Here is a 23,619-nt window from a genome sequence, read left to right on the forward strand (position 1 = left end):
CAAAATGTTTACTAAAGTGTGTTTATCTGTTGAAATAAGTGTGTATATGCACATTTAGATAGTAAGGTGCACGTGTATTTTTTGGACAAACAAAAATAGAGTATTATTATGATAGACAAACTATGTCCAATATAGTTATCATGCTATTTGGTATGAATGCCAGATTAAAGTACGATATATTATCATAACTGACCTTAAGCAAGTTATAGCTACATGATTCACAACATTTCTGGATTATTCCTATAGAATAACCTACCCTGATAATGTCTAATCAAACGACCTCTAATATATTTTGGCGATATTGGTTGGGGCTCGGCACCTGTAGTTTTGGAGTAATGCTCCTCAGATGATGAAAATACTTCTTCACGACCCTGACATAGAGTAATTAATACAGTATGTAGTATCCATACTTGGAAACAATATATTATGCTACCATTCAGTAGTTAATAATAAAGTTAGCTTGTGAAACAATATTCTCTTTTATATCAATAAATAAACCTAAATTTTTACAATCCAATGTTAACTGACAGTAAGTGGAGAACATGGAAGAAGGCTTATCACAAGATACTTTAAGATTTAATGATCAGTGTGAAAGACAGGGAAAAGCGACATATGACAAAATTAAATAACCTGTAGTTATTCCTGTTGTACAAAAGAAAAGAGCCTCTTTCTTACTTATATTACCTTTCTTCAACCTTAAGTCTAAGACAGTGGTGTTGAGTTGATATTTAAACATCCAATTAATTAGCTATTAGGCAGTGAAAATAAAGTATCAGAAGTTTCTCAAAACACTTTTGATATTTTGATTGTAATTCATACCCAATAGTTTGTATCTACAAAACAAAATATACATTTCAGTTTTTGAATATTTCTTATTCAAACTCGGTCTTACAAATCTAAAATAATATACATGAAACATTTCTTAACCAGATAACTACTGAACACTAGCATCATCTAAATTAGTGATATACTATCTTGTTGGTGGATCTATAATTGTGGGTTACAGTGTTACTACTAGCATGAGTTGCACAGAAAAGATACTTAACTATTCCACACAGGGCTTGGCATAATATATTCAAGTTCTATGTACATTTGCACACATTAAGTATAGATACTCTAACTTTTGAAGCAGTGTGTGTGTGTGTGTGTGTGTGTGTGTGTGTGTGTGTGTGTGTGTATTTATTCACAAAAGTATGTAGACCTTTAGTAAAGACTACAGGTTTTTAATACACAAAAAATCAGATTTTTTAATGAAGTATTGTCACTAAAGATTTGAACATGATCATGTTGAGTCTTTTGTTACTAGTCCGAGTGTGAAATGATTTTTGTGTTATGATTAAAAACTATTCTTCCTTCCAAAAATCTTAAATACTATTTCTCTAATCTTTAAAACCTCATAAATACATTTCAAACATTTGTTTTGAGTAAGACATTACATTTTGCTTGTTATTTTCTCTATTTTAACCATGTTGGGGTCTGTAAATTTTACCCACCTCATAACCACCATAAAAAACATAAGGAAAGAAATATAAATTATGCTTCTTTTGTTTAGTCTTCATAGATTAAATCTCAACATTATATATTTATATAAAGTCATTACTTTTATCATACATTGACCTTCCAGTTATGTTTGGCTAACATTAAAGAATTGCAGTTGATGAGGGTATGTGCACTCATGTTATTGTATCCAGTTATTATAAAAGTGACCTGTCTTGGCTGTGCCTTACTGAACTAGTATTTTGTAATATACAGTCACATTTCAATTATTATACATTATATGCGTATATAGATTAATGTTTTGAAATAAGTTAAACTTATTTTTCTTACATTATAGAACAATACATAAAAAAGTAAATCAAAAAATTATTTCTTCCAGCTTTGAATGACCTTTGAATTTTGCTGTTGCTCGATATAGGTTGATAAGGCTTTTAGATTTCTGTGCGTGAAAGATTATTTTTTTTTAAATTGATTTTATATATTAGTTGTATAACCAAACATCATCATAAATAACTATATTGATACAAGGGAATTGTACTAAAATTTTTGAAACTTATTAGCTAGGCTGTATTTAGATCTAAAAATCTTGGTTTGAAAGAACAAGGAAGCCTTCAAGCTGATTACAATGGCCAACTGGAGGACATTCTAAGCTGTTGATTGGTTATTCAAAAGTCTCATATTGAAGTAAGAATATATAAGGGACCATTTCAAAATATGAAAAGATATTAATGGGGCCACTGTATTTGATTCAGTACAAAAGCCATATCTCAGTAAAATAAGAAAGTATGAGGTTCTTATATTATATCTAGCTTGTTATTATTGATAATCTGAGTTCCTAATTTGTACAAAACTATAGACTTAGTATTTTGACATCACAAACATCTAAGTTGTATCAGTGCTACATTCAACATACCACATGACTCACAAAAATCAATATGTAGTTGTGTTCTTTTTCAGAAGTTAACTAATGTATAATACTAAAATTTGATACCAAACTTATTGAGATAAGTTCATAAAACAGTAGTTCAACAACATTTTGAATGCAAGTCAACAAACGCAATGGCAAGATTTTTGACCTGTGACCTGTTGTAATAGGGTTAACAAAAGTATCATAAATACTACCCAAGTTTCCTGTGTATTATTGATACAAAATAAAAGAACAAAATCAATTGTCTTAAGAAGCAAAAAGATCAACTTACTTAAAACTATGCAATATATAGACCAGAGCAGCAGTGAACAGTAAGTAATTAAGGGTTATGTACTATGTGCAAAAAAACAGAACAATTACAAATATACCACCATATACCACTGCTATATCACTATCTACTCTTAGTGCCATCAGTTACCTTTCTGATGTCAGATTTATCTCTAGAGGTTTCATGTTCCTCAAATGATTCACTGGGACTGACATCTTCAAATACTTCATTACTCAAATTGGCATCTTTAGGACCTGTGTAGGTGATAAATTTTTTTTATAATTGAAAAATGAGAAACGTGCTACCTTACAACCAAGTAATAAACCCATTATAATGATAGTAGTGTTGGTTCAGAATGAATTGTTTTTACTACTAGAAGGAATTATGTTTTTAACACTTTTAAAACTGCATTTGTAACATCCCTTAGAACCTGGAAAACATAAAATCTAAGACGATAAGCAAATAAACAATAACTTACAATTAACAGTACAGCAAATTAAACAATAATTTACAATTAACAATACAGCAAAATAAACATTTAAAATTAACAGTACAGCAATACTACAGTGAAATAAACAATAATCTACAATTAATAATACAGCAACACTACAGCAAAATGAGCAATAATTTATAATTAACAGTATAGCAATACTACACCACAGGAAAAAAGGCAATAAAACACACAAAAACAATAGTTATCATAAGACTCACAGATTAATAGTGTACAATATAACACATGTAAAAACAATAGTTATCATAAGACTCGGAGAAGATTAATCGTATGACAATATAACATGTAAAAAATAGTTATCATAAGACTCACAGATTACTGATGTGACAACATAACACATGTAAAAATAGTTATCATAAGACTCAGAGAAGATTAATAGTATGACAATATAACAATAAATAGTACACAACAGAGAGATAAAAACTAAAGTCAGCTGCATAATACAGTATTATAATAATGATTTACCTTCCAAAAATGTGTGTTATAAATAATTATACGCCATGCCTTGTGCTTGTATATATGTTTCTATAGTCCTAGTTGTGACATCTTATTTAGCAATGTTATATTTGGATTGAAACAAAAATCTGTTAATTCCAATGAACAAACCACACATTAAATAAACTTTATAGTTCATTAGTTAAAGACTAGAATAAAACGTTCTTTTTGATACTTACCAACAAGGGGTATTTCACTATTGGTGCTCTCTGATGATAGCTTGGCCAAGTTTGCTTCCATGACTTCTTTGTCTTGCTGTCTTACGATGGCTTCTACTGCCAGCCACTCCGACATTGTAGTCTCATATGCAGTTTGTATGCTGTCATCATGTTTCTTGCGTTCTTCTGCAGTGCTGCCAAACTGGTAATGGCCCAACAAGTAGGGCCAAACCTATGCATGCATGAATATGTCAAACAAAAAATAAAATAAATCCAACTTTCTTCAACCTTGCATCCAAACACCTGTTTAATAAGTTGATGTCATCTCAGTCTGGCACCAAAACAAATAGATCAATATGTCCACATTATCTGATTCTGGTACCCAAACAAAATATTCAATAAATTCACATCATCTGATTATGGTGTTAAAACTATTCAGTAAATCCAAGTCATCTAAATATTTTTATACAGTTACACAAACCTAACAAACTATTAAGTGAACCGAAGTCACCCAAGTATTTTTAAACAGTTACACAAACCTAACAAACTATTCAATGAATCCAACCCAACCAAATATTTTTACAGTTACACAAACATAAACTATTCAGTGAATCCAAGCCAACCAAATATTTTTACACAGTTACACAAACATAAACTATTCAGTGAATCCAAGCCAACCAAATATTTTTACACAGTTACACAAACAAACTATTCAATGAATCCAAGCCAACCAAATATTTTTACACAGTTACACAAACAAACTATTCAGTGAATCCAAGCCAACCAAATATTTTTACACAGTTACACAAACAAACTATTCAGTGAATCCAAGCCAACCAAATATTTTTACACAGTTACACAAACAAAACTATTCAGTGAATCCAAGCCAACCAAATAATTTTACACAGTTACACAAACCTAACAAACTCTTCAGTGAATCCAAGCCAACCAAATAATTTTACACAGTTACACAAACAAACTATTCAGTGAACCCAAGACATCAATATTTTCATACAGTTACACAAACATAACAAACTATTCGGGGAACCCAAGACATCAATATTTTCATACAGTTACACAAACATAACAAACTATTCGGTGAACCCAAGACATCAATATTTTCATACAGTTACACAAACCTAATTATTCAGTAAATCCAAGTCATCCAAATATTTTTATACAGTTACACAAACCTCACGAACTATTCAGTAAATCCATTAGCCTAATGAAAATCGAGAACTTTATCAGTGTTACTGATATTTTACCTAAGATAACTACAAAGATTGGCCCCTATGTTTGTTCTCCTCATCAATTCTTAAACTCCTTAGGTCCTTTGCCCCCCTCTCCTACTTAAGCCACTGCCAACAAATCTTTTACTAACTAAACATCTGTTTCACAAGACTTTAAAACAATATAGAGTGAGAGGCAAAATCCTGATTCTCAACTTCGTAATTAAAACAAAATTATGGTATATCATTAATCCCGAGAGTTAAGCATAATCAAGTTAAAATTTTATAAGCTTCTATTGTTGGTTAAAAATACATCAAAGGACCTATGATAGATACTTCCTGAGAAATACAGCTTGTGTAATCAAAGAGTACTTGATAAAAAGGAACCTATGCAACAATAAAAAATATTTTCTGATTGTTGACAACTTGCAAAGAGACAACACTGCATCCAAGTTTCTTAAAATTGAATATTTTTTTAAATTGTCTAATGACTAAAGTGAAAGTAAAAATTAAAACGATTTACAGCCATTCTTTCAACTGTACCTCTTTTCTGATGCCATGTTCTATACCACCAAAGTAAGTTAATCTGTATATCTCACTAGCTTCTCTGATACAACCATTCTCTTGAAGGTTCTTCCACACCTCTGAAGTTAGTCCTGCATCTGCACTGGTTGGCTCAGTATCTGAAACAATTGTTGCATTCACGAGTCCTGACAGGTGAGTACGAACTGTACGTAGATGACGACAGTGAGCTAGCCCTAATAGGAATAATAATTTTTTTTGTATTGTATATCTGGCCCACACAGCTGAAAATTGGATTACACAGTGGTAATGACATTTAGCTAGGCCTAACAGCAATAATATCCTATTATGTCTGCTCACCATATAGCTAATATTTGAATTACATAGTGGTGATGGCATTGACCTAGCCCCAACAACTTTTTCATATGTCTGGTCAAAACTAGTTATAATTTTAAGGGCATACTGTTGATGAAAATACAGTAGCCCTAATAGCAATATTATCCCTTTTATATCTGCCCTCAACATTGCTGCATTAAATAAGGGTTGAAAAAATGTAAATTACAAGATATTGCATATCAGTTTAGGAAATATTTCCATTATACAAATTATTGATTTCAAAACCTTAGTAAGTTAAGCCTACTTACATATCTAGTACAAGTGTTGCAAAGTCAATTCCATGGTACAATAGCCCTAGAATTACTAATGGTGTTCTTTTGAATCCACTGACATTTTGTAGGCTTGTTTCTAAACCACTTTTCACCAAGCTGCTTGAGCCAGCCACAGAAATAATTTATTGACCAGACTACCATTAAAAGTGCAGTTAACCCTACTAATTAATGGTGAGGATCCTTTATGTATCTTTTACATAAAACTAGGCTTCCGCTTGCCATAAGCCACATCGTCATTGGCAAAAAGAAACAGCCTGTGGCTAAAAAATCTAGTGTTGGTTTCGCCACAGTGGCCAAAGGTATTTTTTCGGTCTTGGATGGTTTTCCTTTATTTATTCTGCTCAAGTTTCGGTCTTAACAGCTTACGTGGTTTTTATCACCATCCACGCCATTAACCTGTTCAGTGCCGTAGATAACTCGCCCAAGCTGATCAGTAACACAGTGCCACGGACGAGTTATTGTTTCATGTTTTGTACATATTTCTTCATTTTCTGTACTACTATAAGTTTGGCTTAGAGAAAAAAAAAAAGTATTTGTTGCTTATTTCCTTTGTTTTAAAAATTACTCAATTTTGCTGAAAATACCCAGCATAGGAGCTGTCGTAGCAGCTGAAATACTTGGCAGTCAACAGGTTAATGATGACAAATAACCAGAGGTGCCCCCCAGAGAGTTGAAGGAACAAGAAACATCTTTAAAATCTACCACTGACCGTAATATATATTTTATTTATATATGTATTTCTATGATTTCAGGGATATGACAACAAATTAAATTAAAAAAAAAAATTACTCAGCTGTGCTAATAATTTCTTTTATTTTCATTTCTTATGCTACATGTTTGATTCTGCCCGTGGTACACAAACAGTAATCAGAGAAAACCTGACTTTTGTCAAACCAACATATGTTCTGTATCAAAGTGGAAATCCCAAGTTTCGTTTGACATATGTTTGAATTTAGATCATGACAACTCCTAGATCAGATAAAAAGACATCTAAACAGTTAGATATATAAAGTTTTTTCAAAAGAAGGTCAAAGCAACAACATCAACTGAAGGTGGGAAATCCACTTCCAAAAGAAAAGACAGCTCTGAAGAAACTGAAGCTTGCAGCAGTGATCAGACTGTCGGTGTGAAAAAAATATATACCCGTAATTTTCACATAGTTGTTAAAGAAACTTGGTTTTCACAGTTTCCTTGGCTGGAACATGTTTCTCAACAAAATACACTTCATTGCAAATTATGCAAGGACAACAACAAGACAAACATTTATGCTACCACTGTGAAAACTGCTACTAAGCCTAAAAAAGACAACTTGGTGAAGCATGCACGGTCAGATCATCATCGCAGTGCAGTAGCATCACAAGTTTTGAAGAAGGACATGTCAAATGCTGCTGTGAACGTGTATGTGGGGTGTAAAGGTAGCATTTAGGCACAGATGGCCACATTACTTGTACAAACAAAGAAAGCCATCCCAACTGTGAAGTTTCATTCCCTCCTTTCACTACAAGTATTCAATGTAAGAATATTCTTCATTCTAGTATTTATAAGATACTTTGTTTTCTACAGTATTTTCTTAAAACAAAAAGCAATTTGACAATTCTCTAAAAGTGAAACACTTTGAAAATATCTATCAAAAATTAAGTAGCTAGCCAACTCTTCCAAATATCTTTATTTATTACTTTAATTGGTGGTCTTATTTCAAAACACAAGTTCTTATATATTTTTTAACAGGGAGAAAAACTACAGACTCAGTCACAAAATGGAACACAGAGCTTCATATACACCCACAGCTAGTCTCAGGATGATATGTACAGTGCCCTAAATAATATAGTTCAGGATGAAATGCAGACAGACTTTCAGGCATCCTTTTCCATTTTTTGCTCTTGAAGCAACTGATGCAGGAAACACCTCTATACTGATAATTTATATCAGGTATCTTTCATCATTAGGTGAGGTTACAAGTCGATTCCTTGCTGTGCATGAGCTGACCAACACTGGGGCTGATTCTATCTACAACACAATGTGCTCAGTCATGGCAGATTGAGGATTGTTTGATGTTGACTTGGTTGGACTTGCAACTGATAGTGCAAATGTCATAGTGGGAATAACAACAGGTGCTGCTACAAAATTTAAGGAGGAATGCCCCTGGATAATAACAAGTCATTGTTTGGCACATAGATTACAGTTGGCAGCTGAAAAGGCAACAAACCAGATGCCATACCTTGTGAAGTACATTTCAGTTTTGAACCAGTTTGCAAAAAGCCTGAAATATTCTCAAGTTGTGTCAAGTTCTGGAAGAGAGCAAAGCAACAAAATCAAGCAAGTGTTCTTCACACGGTGACTCTCTTTTAATGATTCTGTCCAAGCACTAGTCAACTGTGATAAGCTGCCTGCAGGTCGTAGCAATGGAACGTGGTACTCCAGGCCAAGCCTTGCTACATGGTCTAGTCCAGCAAATGCCATGTTACAGCTTTGTCATGATGACACATTGTTTGGCTGATGCTGTTGGAATTCTTGGACTTTTGCCAAGATCTCTACAGAGAGCTGATTTATCTATGATCAGGCTAAAGCAATTATTGATGGGTCAATTCTGTCACTGGTACACATCCCTGGTCCTTATACACAGATTGCACTGAAGGAACTCCCACAAGCTCCTGATGCCAGTGGTTACACTTCTTACAGAGGCCATGACATCAAAGATATTGAGAAACAACGTGAAAAGTACAGATCAGCTGCTGAGTCATTTGTTGAAGAGGTGATCACAAGACTACAAGTAGCATTCCCAGACACTAACATCATGTCATTTTTTCAATATTTAGCCCATGTCACAGCAAAAGATGATGATATGAGGAAACTCATCCAGCACTTCTCTCCTTTCATCAATGAGAATGAGACACTGACTGAATGGCTGCTACTAAGGAACATAATGGAACAGGATGCTCACAAAAACAGAAACATAAAGAGCTTCTACAAGGAATACGTCCACCAGACCCATCACACTTTACCAAATCTATCTCAGCTTGCAACAGTTGGATTAATAATTCCAGTTACATCTGTTGACTCTGAGCAGGGAATTATAGCAGGTACAACAACATCAAAACAGATGCCAGGAGCAGTCTGTCTGTGGCCAAGACAGAAATGTTATTGAACTTATCCATGGAGTCCAAACCTCTAGATCATTTTAATTTTGACTCTGCATTCAGATACTGGGTCACTCACAAAGACAGACATGTTAAAGAAATGTGATTTGGAAACTCAGGTGTCAACTTCTACCACATCTTCTGTTGAGTATGATTTGGCTGAAGAGCTGCCATTGGATTCACCTACTTACTAGTCATGCTACCATATTCTAGTTTTAAGTCTTTTTTTTGTTTCTGTGTTATTTTAAGAAATGTATCTTTTTATTTTCTTCTATCATGTTTATTTTGTTTTTGTTTTTTTGGCAGGGAAGATTGCTGGGGAATAAAAAATAGTACAAAACTTAATGTCTTGTAGATTTTCACATAATTACAACTATTTTTTACTGGATGAAATTGATGCATATTAAAAGTCACGCACCACACAGTTTTTGGCAACCTAAAATTGTGGCTAAACAACTGTCACTGTGGCTAAAAGAAATTTACTTTGTTTAGCCACAGTGGCTAAAGAGTTATTTTTCTAGTGGAAGCCCAGTAAAATATGAATGGTGTAACATGCTAAACAATGAAACTGTTCAATATGTAAACCTCACTGGTAGTGAATAAGATAAAAACAAGCTGGTAATGTTAATAAGCTTAACCAATGACCAATAAATAATGTCTTAACATTATTTTAAATGAAAAGTTCTGTCCTCTATGAGCCATAATCATAACTAAAGCATTTGTTATAACAGTTTAGTCTAGCAAATATCACCATTTCTTCTAGTCTATGTAACAATACACAAACAACTGAATGTCAAACACTTACATCCATAAAAAGCCCTGGAAATAATCTGTCTTCTCATGGTGTTACATAAAACTTGAATTGATTCCCTAAGCAAAAAGTAACACGTTTCAATATATATTTATTAAATATGTATTGCTAGTATATGACAAACTCATAAATATAGATGTCATAATTTAGGATTTTTATCTAGTAACTTGCTATTCTTTGAATTAACCAATTTCAAAATCTGAAATTTACAAAAAAAAGTAATGTAAGTTTTCAACATGTATTTTACTCCAAATTAATTAACTACCAAACAAATCTGGAAGTTTAAACAAATTAGATCAACAACCTAAGTTTTAACACATTTAGTTTTTTCTGTGAGAATCTGCCAATGTCTTAGTCATGACTAAATGGGCCTGACTACGCACCCAGCTGATGGACTTTCCTCAGCCCCTGAAGTTTTTGTCAAGAGAGCCTGTTTCTTTGGAATTGGAGCAGCTGACTTAGGCACATCTGTTGCAGGAGCATTATCTTCTGCCAGAGATTTACTGCTAGATGTTGACGATGAAGATGATGACAGATGTTTTAATCGAGCAGCTCGACCACCAGATTGCAATGGAAAAGATCCACGAGTTGTTTTAGGATCCATCATTTCTTGAGCTTCAATAGTGTAATAGCAGAGTTAACAAGAGTTCTTCAAATTATTTACATACTTTGACTATATGTTATTTAAATATAGATATACTGATATAAAAGGAAACTTGGAGGCTAAAGTACCACATTAAAATACAATGTTTTCTTAAACCACAAGTCTTATATCCCTTTAAATAACTCTTCATAAGGTGGAATTCTAAAATTACATACACATCACAAGATACAGAAGGACAACCTAATACGTACATATAGAATCTGGTTTCAAAGATGTCACAATACGGAACACATAATCAGCAGCTTCCTCCTCTTCTTCTAAGACCTGGTCCTCAGAGGTCCGATATCGCTTACGAGTGGAGCCACGTCCCTTCCTCCTAAGCTTTGGAAATACCTTACCTATGAATGAGAATGTCAAGTGATCAGTCTAGACCTTTAACTTACATCGAGCTGTACCCAACAGGTTCATCATTACTGAAAGTATTTCTTCTGGGTGGAAAAAAGGTTACAGCGGTTTGTAGCTTTTAAAACGTTTTTCATGTTCAATACGGTTACCTGCATATAACTTATTAAATAACTTATAATTGCAGCACTCTAAATGGCAACACGAATGTTATACTTGTAAGGTTTTGGCTCCCATGGACCTTCAGGAGGAGAAGGGTTTCATTTCTGATTCAACTTAAACAACTGTTATCCGTTTTAATGTACTACTGCTTCACAGGTTGACTTCACACCTTTATGCCCATTGGATTTGGATCTAGGAGACTGAATAACTTACTTCTAGCTGGAATGCAGGGCTAGATTCCTTTATTTATAGTGTGTGTACTGATAGTAGTAGTAGTAGTATAATACAGAGCAGTTTAGCAACAGAAGTAATTTTATTTATACTAGACATTTTATAGTCAGTATTAAAATTATACATCTTCCCCTCCAATCTGAATATTCTTAAATGAATATAACTTTTGATAAAAAAAGTTCATTAAGCCACAATGTAAAAACCACACAACAACTAAGATGTGATAGCTTACAATGTAACAAGATACAACACTAAAAACCCACATCAAACAAAGAACAAGGATGTGATTGTTGTTTAAAATTAGTACAACTTTGAACTCTTCTAATGTATTAATTCATGTGATGATCTGACAGAAGACTCAGGACTGGGAAAATACCTTTTTATTACTTTAGGTAATTAAGATCTGATGTTGGATTGTTAATAAAAGGTGCTGGAGTATAATTAAATTAATTTAGTTCTTCACTGGTATGTACATGCAAACTTAATTTTCAAGATACAACATTCTGTACCACCTAATATTTTCACTAACCAATTAGTGTGTTTCAATAAAGAAATGATGACATCACACCTTTTCCTCTCTGTGACCAAAGAGGAGGATCCAACTGTCCATGAGGAAGCAGACCATTTTCTAGACACGAGAGAAATGCCAGAAGATGGCCTCCTTTAGGGAAGTGAATAGGAGGCTGCTGGACTCCATCTTGTCCAACAAGAACAACTGTACCTCCAGTGTCTGCTAAGTAAGAAATTCAAAACTATAATTAAACATTGTATTTTTTATTATACAAGTTGCAAAAATTTCTAGATTACAGTATTAAAATATTTCAAATTAAAGCCAACTTTGATAATTTTAGAGTTTAAAGTTTGTTTGATAACACACATTAGAAGAAAATACTCATTTCACATTAATTCTCTTTACAGATTTAAAACAATAACCATAAGGAATAACACAAGTTAAAGACTAGTTACAATGGATCTTTAGTTAATCTGATGTACAAAAAACCACTGTACACAGTGTTTGACTCTGAGTGCATTATTGTACATTAATTTACCAACAGAACACACACAGACCTTAGAGATTGTTACATTCAAACAGTGTTGATTTTACATTATTTTGTTATTTATCAGCGAGTATAACAGACATTACAATTTAATCCTTTATTAAACAGCTCCACTTGAGAAGCTGGTTTGTTTGATAGGATGCACAATAAAGCCACCCACACAACATTATCCACATGACACAATAAATCCACCTAGATACAACAGAAACCACACAATAAAGTCACACACATGCAACATAAACCACTCATTTCCTGTCTTAACTAACAAGATATACATTGTTACACTCCTGCTAGCCTGCAACACACTGACCACTATAATGAGAGTACCTTGCTACACGACCTGGTTTATCTGTTTAGTATTATTAAACACTTACCATGCTGGTGGCAGTGAAGGTACACTATGTCATCCACATTAAAACTCATGGCAAATTCCCAGTAGATGCTGAAAAAAAATAAACATCAAACTAACAGTTTACAATCAAATACTTCTAGTGATTACGAAAGCTTAAAGAGTAGCCTGCAGAACAACAAGATCTGCAGACAGAACCTGTTGGTGTTACCATGATAACACAATAACAAGAACTAAATACATAATTTCCATTATTTATAGAGTTTACAGTTCTGTCCAATATTTTAAGCACCACTGTTACAAAAAGAGTTCCAACATCACTGACCTTATATACAATACATGTACTAACATTTGAGATAAGCTTAGTAGTTAACATTGTTTCACATAAAGACAGGAATAACAAACAACAGGTTAGCAACATTAAACCTTGTTAAACTTTTGTTTCTTTTTAACCATCTCCTGTTATGCTTCTTCTACTTTAAAACCATACATAATCAAATTGACTCTATTAGCAGATGTCAATCTCAGTGTTTCTCTGAAACACCACAGCCTTATTGCTTTTTTTCACTTCTGCTTCCAACTGTTTCTTCTTTTCTTGTACAAACTTCTGTTAACAACAAGCATGGACTGTAACTGTGTCTTCAGTACTTACAGGACTCAAGACATACACGTCAAACACCTTTTTTCCATCCAATCACAGAACTTGACTGTAGACAATTATAGTTTCATTCTACGTCTAGTCTCTTGTTTACTGAAGATCTATTAACCACCTCATCATCCTACCTCTGACTAGAATCTTTTACCATGATAATTCTTGATTCAAACTGCTGCTCAGCTGCATCATATTTCTTGTTAAATAATCTGTAGGTTAACCCAAGGTGGTAGCCTGATGGTTAACCCAGGATGGTAGTCTGTATGGTTATCGGTACGGTAGATCAAGAGGGTGTCTGTAGGTATACCCAGGATGGTAGTCTGTACAGTTGTTGGTATGGTAGATCAGGATGGTGTCTGTAGGTTAACCCATGATGGTAGTCTGTATGGTTGTTGGTATGGTAGATCAGGATGGTTGTCAGTAAAGATAAGTCAAGCAGAAGGTTAAATGAAACATTAGGTATGTAAACATATCATAAAAAAGGAATGTTATGATGATATACTGATCTTCAGCAACATGTAGAGATGACCAAAACATCTTTATACACTTACAGATAATTCTATAATCAATGTTCCTAAGTGTTTGTATTTCTTCACACCTTTTATCTTGTCCACCAAATGACTCGTTCCAAGTTTCAGAACTATAACATCCATTCATCAACTGGTTTGGAGTCCATTTGATTGTCAGGTTTTCAGGGGTTTGGTGTAGTGACAGATAGCCAGGCATAACTGCTATATTTTCCCGCTGCAGAGAAAAAACCATGGTGAGAATCTGTGGCCTTCTCCAAAACCTTACAAAAATTCTTTGACTAAGATTTATAACCAAAAGATAGACCATTGAAAATGATATACAAGGACTAACTAGCTACAGTGGCAATACCTACCTTAACATCTGATGAGAGAACATACAATCAACATTCATTTTTAGAGAAGATTAAAGAAATAGAAATGTTATTAAACATAACCATTCAGTTGGACAAACTTGCATTTTCAACATCAATGTTTGTAAAATAAATAAACCTACAACTAAGCTACTGTAGTATAATACATATAAAGAAAGAGTACAGAAGGAAACTACAGAGTAGTGCCATTCACAGGAACAAGGAAGTGGTAACTAACCTGTTGTTGGACAACACAAAGTGTTGCTGTTTACAAGAACAAGTGGTAACTAACCTGTTGCTGTTTACAAGAACAAGAAAGTGGTAACTAACCTGTTTTGTGACAAAACAAAGTGTTGCTGTTTAAAAGACAAGAAAATGGTAACTAATCTGTTTTTGGATAACACAAAGAGCAGAAAGAAACAGAAGTATATAAAATAATTAAGTTTAAGATTTCTATGTGTCACAGTTTACTTATTAAAAGGACAGCATATTTCTGGTGTCATTTAAAAAGATTGGTATGTTTTACTTTTTACTTAGAATCTCATGTGCCAAACGTAATTCAAATTCATACCAACACAATATAACAAAACTTTCTTTAACTGTTCAGAAACTGAACATACAAGTTAAACTACAATGTTGAGTTGATAAGATATATATATTATTTTCAACAAAATGTGGTTCTCACACATCAACATACTGGTTGCACTAAAACATTATTCTTTCCATAGAGGAGCGTGGATCGAGAGTTCTGATGAAGAGACTCCACATAATCTCTCGCGACGTACGGAATTGTTCGATGCTCACTCTCTGAACTACCTGATGTCCTGGCATCTTTCCGATACTGTTGAAATATACATTAAAAGACAGCAAAATCTTTATTTATAGTTCATGTTAAAATTCAAATAATAATGAAAAAAAACAGCCTAAGAAATGCAGAGTTAGTTCCAATGGAAATGTTAGCACATATATTGAAACAATATTACATAACACTTCTTAGTGAATTCAAGATCTATATTCAATTAAGTAAAAACCAGTGACTGCTGTAACATTTCTTGGAAAAAATGTTACACAATTACTTGTTTAAACTTCAATCTTCTTTCAATATTTGGGAAATCAGGAAAGGTATAACAAACCACGCTAACCGATCTCTTGAGGCTTTTCAGTAAGTGTTAGGCTAAACAAAGAGGTACTAACTTGAAGGCCTGGTCGACGATTAGATGGAGGTGTGCTGGAACCATTCACAAGGGGAAGCCCACTTGACAATCGATGTCTTTGTACAAGCTCATCTGCACGTGGATCTGTCCAGAAATGGTCCTGAGTTTTCATTTTTGAATAGTCGAGAGCACAAGGACCAACTGCAAACAAAGCAACAATATCAGATGAGTGCATATCTATAACAAAGTGAGGCACACACTTTTCTCTAACATTACAAAATGTTATTCTTGCTTAAAGTTGACTTGATGTAAAGTTTCCATACAATTGTATGGAAATGAGGTATGTTTTACATACATGAAAGTGTTGTCAAGAGATGAATTTACTTCTTCGAATTGTAGACAAAGATTAAATGCTTAAAACGTTATAAATTCAACAGTTTAAAGGTTTCTATTTTCAGTAGATTTCAGGCTTACCTAACAAGGAAGCTAAGATCTGTCCTGAAACAGGGTCAGCTATAAGTGCCTCTTTCTCATAGTACTTACTGGAAATTATAAAAAAGTACTTATTCAACTGATGAATGAAAAATTCAACAATAACCATCAACTTAATGAAAATAGATGATAAATATTAAAAAAAACCTTTCAGAAATATTTCCTCCCATTATATAAATTTAGATCAGATCCCCAAGAGCACAGCAGTAATTCTTTAGGGTTACAACACTAAATACTGGGATTTTGATACCTGTGGTGGACACAGTACAGATAAGTCCATTAAACAGCTTTGTGCTTAACTACAGACTAAAAAGTTTTGAAATAAAACAGATTTATAGAGATTTTACTTGACCTGAAGCAAAGAGTCACTGAAAATTAATTAGAGTAAGAAACAAAACAATAAATAACTTATACATTTTTCAGCATGAATTGTTACTGCTAGGTCTTGCATTCACTTAGTAGAATTATTTTATTGGGCAAATTTAACTTCACAAACTCTTGTTTCTTGTGTGTATACAGCAATGAGTATTCCAGAGGCCCAGTCTTAAGCTTATGATGTAATATGGGATTTCCACAGCAAAGACAATACAGTAAAGCTACATTTATCTTTATCACCGAAAAAAATAACAATTGTTTGGTATCGAGCAGCAAACTTACCTACTGTTCTTTACCAAGTGATCCACAATCTTAGCTAAAAGCTTGTTAAATAAAGCCAGTCTGATCCAGAGGTAACGTGGATTGTACTGTGTTGTAGTAATGGATTTTTTGCTGTTTTGTGGAGGATGTTTCACCTTGTTTGTGCTGTCACTACTTGAGGAAGATCTTCTGTTTAAACAAAAATTAACATTTCACAGTAACAACCATTTATTGTCACCAGTTAACCCTAATTATTACAGATAACGTACTTTCCAAACTTAAACTAAATCATTTGCATTTGTGTTCCTTATACACAAGTATTTAACCCTTCTATCAAGGATGGAACTAAATTGTGATTTATATCAGTTATTGATAGTCCAGTAGATGCAACAAAATCTCTTAAGCCTTACCTAATGAAGACAGGCCAATATCCTGCCAAAACTTGTAGTTTGTCCCATCATAAATAAAACCCTTTCTTACATTTAAAAATAGCTGCTGCTTGTCTGTTATTATATTATCATAATATTCTTCCTTACTCATATAAGCCTTAGCTTATTACTCAAACTGGTAACTAAACCTTGCAAGTTTGAAGTATAACTGTACCAGGAAGTTAAGAAACAATAAATAGAAATAACACAGTTAACTTAGTTACTGTTTACATTTATTACACACACCTTCAAAAAGTAAATATAACAAACTTTATTTAACTATACAACAAGTAACTCTTAAACGAACATTTATTTCACATCTTCTAAGTACTTTGTTTTTATTACACAAAAGAGATAATAATAAGTGTGAGAAACCCAAACGACTGCCCTAAAGAACAACATTAAAAAAATATTTAAGTGATTAGAAAGGTATAAAGAAGAAATAACTAAAGGAAATATATTTATATAATGCTAGTATAAAGACAAGTTTGTGTCTTTTGATACAGTCAAATTTATATTTTATATTTATGGCAAAAGTACTAAACGTTATCTGCTGCCATCCCCAACCATTGAACAACTGATAAAAGGGAAGACAGCAACACCCAATCACCTACACTAAGGAATTGAATCTCACTATTATAATGCATTCACAGCTTAAAATGCAGTGAAAATTATTTGTTATAGCATGGATTTAAGAGATCTATCATAAGGCCAACCTCCACCCTTGTTACCAAACTACAATTTGTAAATGAAGTAAACATCTCTTTCTTGGTAGGTACAACACTGAAACATGGACATCCTCAACTAATTCACAATCATTTAGGTTCAAAGAAAGATGAGTCAGTTAATTTTTATCCTACTTACAAAGGATAAATAACCAAATAAAACAATGTATATATAAAATAGATTTATGAACTTTGAGCTCTTTGTATGAAATATGAAACATTTTAGTATTTTTAGTGTGTTTATCAACCAATAGGTGGAAAGTTACAAAAACATGACAACAGACATTGTTACAAGACATTCCTTTTGAATGATGCAAAATTTTCTTTCTACTACTTTAATAAATTCTAATATTTATATTAGAACACACACAATGTACAAGTCTGAATTTTGTTTTCCTACTAAATTCTATAATTAAATTAAAAACAAAAAACATACTTTTCACATACTTCTTGACTATTTATTTCTTTGGGCATTATTTACTAATCAATAACTGTGTTCTTCACATCACAGATCCATTTCTTAAAGTCTGAAACAGCTGCTAAGCTTGGGGCAATAAACTATGGTGAAGATGGAACTCTGCAACCACAGACTGTTACACTATACAAACCAAAATCAATTCCTGAATGTTAACATTATGACATGCACACCCAGCTGCTTTACAGTCCTCAAGGAGAGCTCACACACTAAATGCATACTGGTCTATTCACTTTTCTAATTATCAAAACAGTTTAGTATGTCTCCATTTCAACCATGTCTGTTTGTACAAAAATATACCAACCATTTATTTTAAGGCATTACTTTGATCTTTATCAATCCTAATTCAGGGAACTGACATCTACAAATGAAAGAAGTGTTGTGGTCACATATTTAACAAATTAGAAACTAAAAAACCAAAAATTATTTGAATCAGCATCAACATTAGATAGATTAATATTAAAGCTTACTTTACAAAGTTTTTACATTCCAAAACTTAACCATATTGAATAAAGTAACCAACAACCAAACAACATCCAGTAGCACCTTTCTTATCTATGTGATGATACCAACAACCAAACAACATACAGTAGAACATTTCCTATCCAAGTGATGATACCAACAACCAAACAACATACAGTAGCACCTTTCCTATCCAAGTGATGATACCAACAACCAAACACCCAATAAACACTTTTTTTTTTTTTTTTTAATCTAAGTGATAATACCAACAACCGAGTTTCAATGTTAGGATTCAGTTCACTATTAGCTGACTCTAGAATATACCTTATCATTTGCCATGACCACTAATGTTAAAATGTGGACTTTTACCCAACAAATAAACTACACACACAGGTTTCTTAAGGAACTGTTATATTATAAATAATGTTACTGGTTTCTGCCCCTCTCTTTTCTCTTCTTCTTTATTTAATTTCATAGTTGTTTTCATGTTATTACTGGGAGTAAACACGTAGTTTGGTTTGTTTGTTTATTCTAAGATTGGTCGTCACAGGAACGACCGGAGCCACCACAAATTTATGAGCTATTCATGGAGAAAATATAGTAATAAGTAATCACACGCACACTTACTTGTTTGGGTCGGCTGCTTCGATCTCCTCGACGATACGGGCGATGAGGGCGGCACCTTCAAAATCCTTAGCGAGTTTCTGGAGCAGGGCTGTCGTGGAGTTGGTTTTGAATAGCCCTAGCGCTCGTCTCTTGAGGCCATGGGAGAGACATGCGTCAACGGCAGCTGTGAAGACAAACACTTCTTCTAGACGTTATCTACAAACTTAACGTGACGGCTTCTTATTAGCATATAGCAGTCCAAAAAACATAGCCTACGAGATCCTAAAAAACTTAGAACGTAGTTAACAAGAGTTCGTGATAAACTTAAAACGTAGGCGACATATGATTATAAAAAAAATATGGAATGTAGCCAATGAAATAATAAGAGACTTGAAAAGTAACCAATTGAGATCGACCATTCTCAGATTCCAAGTTGGATAACGTATGTTTCCTACCATCCATCCTCACGTGACAGGTTGGATAACGTGACGAGCATGCATGTTTCTTATTATCCATCCTCACGTGGCAGACTGGATAACATAACGAGTATGCATATTTCCTATTATCTATCCTCACGTGAGAGGTTGGATAACGGGACAAACATCCATGTTTCTTATTATCCATCCTCACGTGACAGATTGGATAACGTGATAAGCATCCATGTTTCGCGAGAGGTTGGATAACGTGACAAGCATCCATGTTTCCTATTATCCATCCTAATGCGAGAGGTTGGATAACGTGACAAGCATCCATGTTTCCTATTATCCATCCTCACGCGAGAGATTGGATAACGGGACAAACATCCATGTTTCTTATTATCCATCCTCACGTGACAGATTGGATAACGTGACAAGCATCCATGTTTCGCGAGAGGTTGGATAACGTGACAAGCATCCATGTTTCCTATTATCCATCCTAACGCGAGAGGTTGAATAACGTGACCAGCATCCATGTTTCGCGAGAGGTTGGATAACGTGACAAGCATCCATGTTTCCTATTATCCATCCTCACGCGAAAGGTTGAATAACGTGACAAGCATCCATGTTTCGCGAGAGGTTGAACAACGTGACAAGCATCCATGTTTCCTATTATCCATCCTCACGTGAGAGGTTGAACAACGTGACCAGCATCCATGTTTCCTATTATCCATCCTCACGTGAGAGGTTGAATAACGTGACAAGCATCCATGTTTCGCGAGAGGTTGGATAACGTGACAAGCATCCATGTTTCCTATTATCCATCCTAACGCGAGAGGTTGAATAACGTGACCAGCATCCATGTTTCGCGAGAGGTTGGATAACGTGACAAGCATCCATGTTTCCTATTATCCATCCTCACGCGAAAGGTTGAATAACGTGACAAGCATCCATGTTTCGCGAGAGGTTGAACAACGTGACAAGCATCCATGTTTCCTATTATCCATCCTCACGTGAGAGGTTGAACAACGTGACCAGCATCCATGTTTCCTATTATCCATCCTCACGTGAGAGGTTGAATAACGTGACAAGCATCCATGTTTCCTATTATCCATCCTCACGTGAGAGGTTGAATAACGTGACCAGCATCCATGTTTCCTATTATCCATCCTGACGCGAGAGGTTGGATAACGTGACAAGCATTCATGTTTCGCGAGAGGTTGGATAACGTGACAAGCATCCATGTTTCCTATTATCCATCCTCACGTGACAGACGGATAACTGCAACTACCATCTTTAATCTCGTCGACTACGAGGCCACACAAGCGAGAAGCCTCTAATTAAATAGTTTGTGAATTCTACGAATAAAACCTTAAATATTTCATCCATAAATCGTAAAGACTGGGTGAAAAACAAACTAGAGAACACTAAAATTCATGATGAAATAAACATATCACAGAAAGTGGTTGAAGATTAAAACACTTGTTCCTGTAGTTCAAACCAGCATTACATCGCGTAAGTTTAAAATGATAAAATTTCCTTCAAAATGATGTAGCTTTTAAAACGCATGGCCAGAAATTAGTGAGTGTTTTATTTAAGGGTGGAACTGAAGAACAACATTTCTTATTTTCTTCCCCTTACTTTAAAAGTCTAAGAAATTTGTGAAAATCTACTGGCAGATTTAACAAAAACGTGCGTTTTCGTTAACAGCTCACTGAAGTGCCTTCAAGTAGAACCGTGTGCTGCAGTTAAGTGTTCCACTGGAACGTGCGGACACGAATCTGTAGAAGTAGCAGATGTAGTTTTGATCTTTTTTTTTTTTTTTTTTTGACGTTGGACCAATTAATGGACATCATCAAGTTCACCATTATCTGTTCAAACTAACAGTTATATCGAGAAAGGATATGATGGTTCGAATTCCTCATCTGGTTGTTGGGGCTTCACACGAAAACATACCTCTTATTAAATAAGTATGCATAATATGATACAGAATATACAATAGTCACAATTCATGATAACAAACAGAACTGTACAAGATATTCACGATAATTCATAATAACAAACAGAATATACAATAGTCACAATAATTCATGATAATAAATAAAACACACTAAACAGTCACATTAATTCATGTAACAAAATATATTGAACAGTCACATTAATTCATATAACAAATAAAATACACTATAAAGTCACATTAATTCACGATAAATGCAATTTACTAATCTATTTTGTGAAACACTATCAGGTGAATGTCAGACGTGGGCGTTGTAAGACTCAAGAGAGAGATGTATCATGAAAAGAAATATGTAAAAACTCTGTCACCTATTAATTCTTTGGTATATGTAGCAAAAAGCTGTAACAATATGCACTATCTTTTATCAATAATTGTTTTCTGTTTTCTGGTCCGTACTAAATTGCTATACCCACAGCAGTGAAAGAATTAAGGTAGAACACACACTTACAACAGCTGTCTTTACTGTTGATACACCACACACTTACAACAGCTGTCTTTACTGTTGATACATACTTGTAGCTGGTGTCTGAACAGTTCGTTAGTTACGGACATCACGGCTCGTAACCTCAAATCTTACAGGTAATTGTTTACAGTTTAAAACAAAAACTGACTTCCAGAAAACAACGGATGTATGTATGCACGTGTGTGGGTGTGTGTGAGGGGTTACTTCTGCGCACTGCTAGGAAACTGAAACGTTACACATGGTAATGGCTTACACCATAAACAAGTTAATAGTCGTTCACGTACATAACTGTGATGTATTTATTGTAAACCAGTCTTTCTTCTATACCAGTTTGATCTGTTTACGTATTAAAGCTTCAAACTCACATTCTGGAGACGTTCAAGAATATTTATACTTCTTACATTCGAGGCCTAGCAGTACGGATTCCACATGCTTCCATCTTTACCAACAGTCACACCCAGTCTCACCACTCTTCACCAACAGTCACACCATACAATCAGGTGAACAAACAGTTCATCTCGCCAATGTTTACCAACAGTCACACCAACCTCACCAAAGAAACATTCCACAAATCAATACCTTAATACTACGATAGCGAGATGTGACTTATTAAACACAGTTCTGGAGTGGTACTCCTTATTTGGTGGTTAAGTTAAGCGTGAGAAATCTAATATATGCCTACTTGTTGCATTGGTTTTGACGTTCAGTGAAACCCTCCTTTACCGTGTATCCAATCAAACCACACCTTAAATTCAACAATGTTTTTGATCCATAACCTTTCTGTAATGAGACTAAGTGTTTCGCAGCCATTTGGCGATTAACCAATCTCTGTTTCTAACATATTCCTCCAATACATTATCTATCGTTTTAAGAAACCATGGACTTCGTAGTTTAATATCCTAAACATGCTTGTTTAAAACAGATTTAGTTTTAGGCACTCGGTTCAAAACGTATGGACAGCGAGTTTGAATCCCGTCACCCAACATACTCGTCCTTTGATCTTTGGAAAGCATTATAAGTATACGGTCAATCCCACTATTCATTGGTGAAAGAGCAGCCCAAGAGATAACGGTGGGCGGTACTGATTAGCTGCCTTCTCTGTAATTTACAATTCATAAGTTAGTCTTAGACTAATTTTGTACCAACTTCAGACAAACGTAATATATAGTTTATACAAATCTCT

General features: G+C 34.1%; 1 protein-coding gene across 17 annotated transcripts in view; it reads right to left on the bottom strand.

The window, feature by feature from the left end:
• LOC143253858 (small G protein signaling modulator 1-like) overlaps positions 1-23,619 on the bottom strand; it is a 62,342-nt gene that overhangs the window by 16,565 nt on the left and 22,158 nt on the right. For 6 of the 17 annotated variants that reach the window (XR_013029870.1, XM_076508309.1, XM_076508307.1 and 3 more), the window contains 15 exons: positions 19,562-19,742; positions 16,866-17,033; positions 16,191-16,258; positions 15,757-15,917; positions 15,260-15,403; positions 14,281-14,426; positions 13,056-13,123; positions 12,192-12,356; positions 11,080-11,226; positions 10,608-10,839; positions 10,219-10,283; positions 5,630-5,844; positions 3,879-4,089; positions 2,844-2,947; positions 257-371 (listed from right to left, as the gene is read on the bottom strand). Coding sequence is in view for 16 of the 17 variants with exons in the window: in XM_076508309.1 (XP_076364424.1) it covers positions 257-371; positions 2,844-2,947; positions 3,879-4,089; positions 5,630-5,844; positions 10,219-10,283; positions 10,608-10,839; positions 11,080-11,226; positions 12,192-12,356; positions 13,056-13,123; positions 14,281-14,426; positions 15,260-15,403; positions 15,757-15,917; positions 16,191-16,258; positions 16,866-17,033; positions 19,562-19,742 (2,190 nt within the window). In the remaining variant the exon portion in view is untranslated. Of the gene's footprint in view, positions 1-256; positions 372-2,843; positions 2,948-3,878; positions 4,090-5,629; positions 5,845-10,218; positions 10,284-10,607; positions 10,840-11,079; positions 11,227-12,191; positions 12,357-13,055; positions 13,124-14,280; positions 14,427-15,259; positions 15,404-15,756; positions 15,918-16,190; positions 16,259-16,865; positions 17,034-19,561; positions 19,764-23,619 lie in introns of all 17 variants that reach the window. The other 11 variants (XM_076508312.1, XM_076508320.1, XM_076508322.1 and 8 more) reach the window with 9 other exon arrangements.

This window comes from Tachypleus tridentatus, chromosome 6 (genome assembly GCF_004210375.1).
Source record: "Tachypleus tridentatus isolate NWPU-2018 chromosome 6, ASM421037v1, whole genome shotgun sequence".
Classification (NCBI taxonomy): Eukaryota; Metazoa; Arthropoda; class Merostomata; order Xiphosura; family Limulidae; genus Tachypleus; species Tachypleus tridentatus.